The sequence below is a fragment of the Clupea harengus genome, chromosome 5 (genome assembly GCF_900700415.2).
Source record: "Clupea harengus chromosome 5, Ch_v2.0.2, whole genome shotgun sequence".
NCBI lineage: Eukaryota > Metazoa > Chordata > Actinopteri > Clupeiformes > Clupeidae > Clupea > Clupea harengus.
In genome coordinates this window covers 15,862,145-15,868,470 of record NC_045156.1, presented here as the reverse complement: position 1 = coordinate 15,868,470, position 6,326 = coordinate 15,862,145, and the positions used below count along the sequence as shown (strand labels likewise).

The following is a 6,326-nucleotide window of genomic DNA, read 5'->3' as shown; positions in this document are numbered from 1 at the left end:
GCGCCCTAAACAGAAACACAGTTGAAGGTTGTCTGTGGGCTTTGAGGAGACGGAGGCGTTCACATGCAGGGTCAGATATTAAGCAGGAACTCCAGTTGATCAACATCGCCTATTCAACAGACAGGCCTTACCCTTTCACATGTGTGTGTGTGTGTTTCCCTTTCACATGCTCCCATTAATGCAATTACCTTTCAAATGTTCAGACATCAGATTTCAATAGAATGCTGGGCTAAGATACTGAATCACTGGGCACACACAATCTCCTTTTAAACCAACCATTCCCTCCGTAGGCAATCCATTTTCATGTATTACAAGAAATGTGTTGCACCAAAGAATACTTCCATAGCATGCAGGACACACAGCCTGTAGTAGCAGTAGTATACAAATCATTCTCTATTATCCCATCATATCTATTATCTCTGTTATATAGCAATGGAAATAGTGGCAGATCTGAAAAGATTTGAAAAACATGAAAGCCTTGAAAAAATGTCTTGCGAGTTTACCTTCAAAAGTACGCCATTTTACTAATTAATTTCAACCACCACACACAAACACACTACTTTAATGAAAACAACGCCACTTTTAAAAAGTATCTAATTCTTTTCTAACTTTTATAATATTTTTTTTAGTGTCAGCAACTCAATGGCCAAAATGAAGCTTCTAAACCGTGGTCATTGAACCTCACCTGTAAGGGGAGACATTGTTCTGAGGAGAAGAGGGGAGACATTTCTCTGAGGAGAAGAGGGGAGACATTGCTCTGAGGGGAAGAGTGGAAGGACGTTGAAAACCAGTAAACAGGAATCACTTTGAATTTTTTATTTTTTTATTTAAGCTGTACATGTTGATGTTGGGCATCGGAATATTTGTTTGGTGATTTAGTATGTTTCTATACCAAAGCTAAGAACACGGAACAGATAATTGGTGTAAGTCCGTACCAGAGGTTCCCCTTGCTGGGTGGGTGGGGGGCAGAACCAGACGATCAATGAGGTATTCATGAGAGTTCTGAGAAAAGAACTCGGAGACACAAGCCTCCGTTGACGATTCACACTTTCACTGGGGCCCGAGGGCACCTTAGAACTCTGTACCAGCTCCAGATTTCACATGAGATGAAGGACATAAAACATGAAACACAAGGCAGGCTAATGAACCAGTGTCCCTACACGGGCATGGCCACTACCTATGGTTGTTCTCGACACAAGAAAATCAGCATTTTAAACAAGGTTATCTGAAATGTAAAAAAAAAAAAAGATATTTCATTTCACTTCAATGGTCAAAATAAAATACTTCTGAGTAGAATGAGGAATGACAGTAATTCTCCAGCATTTTCTGAAACACAAAACAGGAACTCTAGCTGAAGGCCTGGTCTTTCAACCTTCAGAATAAAAGCCCCAGTGTGACCTAATAGCCTACTCATATTTCACGTCTAATAAGATGTTACTGATTAGAGAGAGAGGCTCACTATACAGCTCCTCAGAATACTGCAGAAAGTTCCCCTGTGAATGGGCCATCCCAGCGTTTGAAGGTGCGGCATTTCTTTATAATGGCCGCTGAATAAAAGGAATGACCGTTACTATTGGCAACGGGTTTTGTGCTTTCAATTCACGCTTTTCATCATGCCGCAAGTAGTCCATTCACTTTTCGGAAATTCATTGTAACTTGAAGTCTGCAAGTAATACGTTGCTACGCAACACCTGACACTTGAAAGTTCTATTTGCATAAAGAAGGCCACAAAATGGCAATAAAGTCATGAAAAATATATATATATTTTGGAGGAATGTCTTTCATCGTTTTGGCAAGTAACCGTATAATAAGCATAATGGATAGTCCACAAGACACCCTTGAAAGATAAATCCCTGCAAGACTATACAAAAGTTTGTCCTGTTTTATTTATTTATTATTTATTTCTTTTTCAAGAATGGACGGCGGACTATATAACATCTTACCTCCCGTGTATGAACGAAATGGCAAGACCAAAGACAGACAGAGGAGAAAGAAGCATCGTCATGGTTCCCATTGAGACTCAGAAGGGCCTTATCCATATCCTGACACACGCCACTGAGCACCCTGCTCTCCTCACTAAACCAGTGAAACTAAGGCTGTTAGCTAAGTGCTAGTAGACTGTCGTGTTTCAACACAGTAGCATTAGCATTGTAGACTGTAATGCTTCACCACAGTAGCGTTAGCATTGTAGACTCATGCTTCACCACAGTAGCGTTAGCATTGTAGACTCATGCTTCACCACAGTAGCGTTAGCATTGTAGACTGTAATGCTTCACCACAGTAGCGTTAGCATTGTAGTCATAACCCCATGCCAATGCTAAACTTTCCACTTTGTATGATGAATGCTAAAGGACATCTCTAACATGAAAGAGCAGTAATATATTGATCACCGATGGTCAATCTTAAAGCATTACAGAGCAGAACGGTATCACATGATAAACATCAGGCCCATGGAATGGGAACCATTCTCTATTCCTGCACAGTTTAGCTGACATGGGGTAACCTCCAGTAAATCCCACTAAACTATATTAATGAGGGTATTTCTAATGACAGTTAGCAGAGAAACTATACTACACTTGTCACAGAAAACTATATTAATGATGGTATTTCTAATGACAGCTAGCAGAGAAACTATACTACACTTGTCACAGAAAACTATATTAATGAGGGTATTTCTAATCTGTCACATGAAAACTAGAGTTTGGTTGCTGGGCAGTGGCCGGCGCGGTCTTTTCAGGCGTCTTCTCAGGCGTCCTCTCCAGTGAGAAACAGACAGACATCCTGTCTCCACAGTGGCTCAGACATCCGCTTCTTCAGCCGCTGTTCCGGGCGCTTTCCTGATGAAATATCAGCCCAGTTGAAATGTTCTGAAGCATCCAGACGACACTAAGTCACTGAGGACCAAATTCAGTTTCGAGTCGTTCCTCCCCCCTCGCCTCCAATTGCCTATGAGTCACAGAGGTGCAGCGCTGAAGAGCGCGTGTGTGTGTGTCTGCTTCTCTCGTGGGCTTCCAGGTGACGAGCAGGGAAGAGCAAAAACAGAGTTCCTTTCATTGGCTGAACCCAAGACTGAACTCTACAGGCCCTCAGCCAATAGGAGTGGAGACTGCATCCGAGTGACAGCAGAGAGCTGGCGGGGTGATTGGTCGCGCCGCTCCTCAGGAGGAGAAGCAGAGGCCGCAGCACTCCATGCAGATTTCCAGGCAGTCGGCCGACTCGCAGCACGCGTCGATGATGCCACAGTCGAGGTCGCAGGGCAGGTCGCAGTCGCCGCACTCCTCCGACGCGCAGCAGCAGCAGAAGCACGAGTCGTCTGACGCGCACGAGCCGCAGGTGGCGCAGTCCAGCACGATGTTGCACAGCGCCAGGAACTCACAGAACAGACACGCCAGGATGCAGTGAACGCAGCAATCTGCAGGGGAGAGAGAGACATCACAGGGGTTTAGCAACACACACACACACACACACACACGAAGAACAAACAGACACACACACACACACACACACACACACACACACACGTCAGGCTCACCGTCTTGGGCCTCGGTGGGCATCTGTGAGCTGTTGGACTTGGAGCTGCTCTTGCTCCGCTTGCTGCTCTGGCTGGTGATGGAGGGGTTGGACTGCAGCTTCTTGGGGTTCTTCTGGCCCGAGGACGAGGAGGACGAAGAGGCGGCGCGGGGCAGCGAGCAGCCGTTCCTCATGCCGTTGGGCTGTGGCTGCTGGGTGTGGGGCTTGGTGCCGCTCCTCAGGGGGGCCGCGCTCTTGCCCGGCCGTGCCGCCGACGGGTGTAACGGGGTGGACCGCGCCTGGGGCTGACCTACAGGGTGCAAAACACAACACACACACACACACACACACACACACACACACACATACACAGATCAACTGATGAGGAGCAGAACAAGAGACACACACGCAGATGAAACACAGAGATCAGCATCAAAATGGGGACCTCATCTATAGTCAGAGAATAATATACAGATCCTGAAGATATTCAAACTCCCATCAACATATGTGCCAATGATGGAGATGGAGGTCAATATGATACAATTTGAGCCCTAGCAACAGTCAATATGTTACAAGTGGGGCCCTAGCAACAGTCAATGTTAAAAGTCTGTGACCTAAATGAACCAGCATTCATGTTCAGAATCAGAATCAGAAAAGTATTTATTGCCAAGTAGGTTTACACCTACCTGGAATTTGTTCTGGTGTATAGGAGCATACAGTGAACATAAAACATACAAACACAATAAATGTTTCGACTGAACCAAGTGTTGAAGGATTTCCACAGCTCAAGTGGTAGTATGACATGCAAAGACCAAGGGCATGAGGCCTACACACAGTTAACACACACACTGATGGAACAAACGGTATATCCGTGATATGCTACAAACTGCTTTGACTAAAAAGCATCTGATAGATGGAAGGATTGAAGAATGATCCAGATACCCAGCGGAGACTGAGAGATTGTGAACACAGGCAGGAGTGTGTCCCGTGTCAGGTGTGTGTGTGTGTGTGTGTGTGTGTGTGTGTGAGAGTGTGAGTGTGTCCTGTGTCAGGTGTGTGTGTGTGTGTGTGTGGTGTGTGTGTGTGTGTGAGTGAGTGTGTCCTGTGTCAGGTGTGTGTGTGTGTGTGTGTGTGTGTGTGTGTGTGTGTGTCCTGTGTCAGGTACTTCTGCCCTCTGATCAGGTGTGTATTTGTGCACAGGTAAGGGGCAGCGGTGGTGTAGGGTACGCTGAATGTCTCCCTGATCAGGCCTTTCTGCACCCCTGACTGGGTTAGTGTGTCTGGGCATAAATAATCCCTGATGATTGGGTTAGGGTTGGTCTGTCTGGGCATAAATAATCCCTGATGATTGGGTTAGGGTTGGTCTGTCTGGGCATAAATAATCTCTGATGATTGGGTTAGGGTTAGTGTGTCTGGGCATAAATAATCTCTGATGACTGGGTTAGGGTTGGTGTGTCTGGGCATAAATAATCTCTGATGATTGGGTTAGGGTTAGTGTGTCTGGGCATAAATAATCCCTGATGATTGGGTTAGGGTTGGTCTGTCTGGGCATAAATAATCCCTGATGATTGGGTTAGGGTTGGTCTGTCTGGCAATAAATAATCTCTGATGATTGGGTTAGGGTTAGTGTGTCTGGGCATAAATAATCTCTGATGACTGGGTTAGGGTTGGTGTGTCTGGGCATAAATAATCTCTGATGATTGGGTTAGGGTTAGTGTGTCTGGGCATAAATCATCCCTGATGACCAGGTTAGGGTTAGTGTGTCTGGGCATAAATAATCCCTGATGATTGGGTTAGTGTGTCTGGGCATAAATAATCCCTGATGATTGGGTTAGTGTGTCTGGGCATAAATAATCCCTGATGACTGGGTTAGGGTTAGTGTGTCTGGGCATAAATAATCTCTGATGATTGGGTTAGGATTGGTGTGTCTGGGCATAAATAATCTCTGATGATTGGGTTAGGGTTAGTGTGTCTGGGCATCAATAATCTCTGATGATTGGGTTAGGGTTAGTGTGTCTGGGCATAAATAATCTCTGATGATTGGGTTAGGGTTAGTGTGTCTGGGCATAAATAATCTCTGATGATTGGGTTAGGGTTAGTGTGTCTGGGCATCAATAATCTCTGATGATTGGGTTAGGGTTAGTGTGTCTGGGCATAAATAATCTCTGATGATTGGGTTAGGGTTGGTGTGTCTGGGCAGCAATAAAGGGGCAGTGTGCAGTGAAGCGATTCAGACTTTCATTTCTCTCGGCCTCGGATGAACAGACGCTCCTCTGTTCTCTCCTGCCCTCCTCTCGCACACACACACACACAGACACACACACACACTCCTCTCCTGCCCTCCTCTCCATTCCACAGAGGTCTTTCACTGGGCACTGGGCAGATTTCAGAGGAATATCAGAGAGAGAGAGGGAGAGAGAGAGTGAGAGAAAGAGATAGAGTTAGTGAGAGTGAAAGAGGGAGAGAAAGAGAGAGAGTGAGTGAGAGAGAGAGCGAGAGAGTGTGTGTGTGTGTGTGTATTTATGAGTGTGTGAAAGAGTACTTTGAGGAAGAGCAGTTTTCTCCGAGTTGCTCACCTGTGTGGTTATTAAACACAAAAGTAGTATCCTGAAAGCACATTTGGGAAAATATTGCTAAAGTAGCATACTATGCTATACTGAGAGGATACGTTGTTATACACAGCACCTTACACTGCACTTCTATACTTCCTCTGGACTCCTTGTCCCCTTGTTTAGACAGCATTGGTGAGCTTTTTCAAACTATTCTAAAGTAAACCTTTAAAAGTGCTCCGTAAACGGCCACAGCCTGTTCAGTCT

General features: G+C 45.4%; 1 protein-coding gene across 2 annotated transcripts in view; it reads right to left on the bottom strand.

Annotated features, from left to right (window-relative positions):
* Window positions 1–801: 801 nt before the first annotated feature.
* The window catches only part of mdfi (MyoD family inhibitor), a 28,122-nt gene continuing 22,597 nt past the window's right edge, over window positions 802–6,326 (bottom strand). For both annotated transcript variants that reach the window (XM_031567869.1, XM_031567870.1), the window contains exons 2-3: window positions 3,533–3,820; window positions 802–3,412 (exon numbers count right to left, since the gene is read on the bottom strand). In XM_031567869.1, the coding sequence (XP_031423729.1) occupies window positions 3,159–3,412; window positions 3,533–3,704 (426 nt within the window). In that variant the 5' untranslated portion in view covers window positions 3,705–3,820 and the 3' untranslated portion in view covers window positions 802–3,158. The remainder of the gene's footprint in view (window positions 3,413–3,532; window positions 3,821–6,326) is intronic.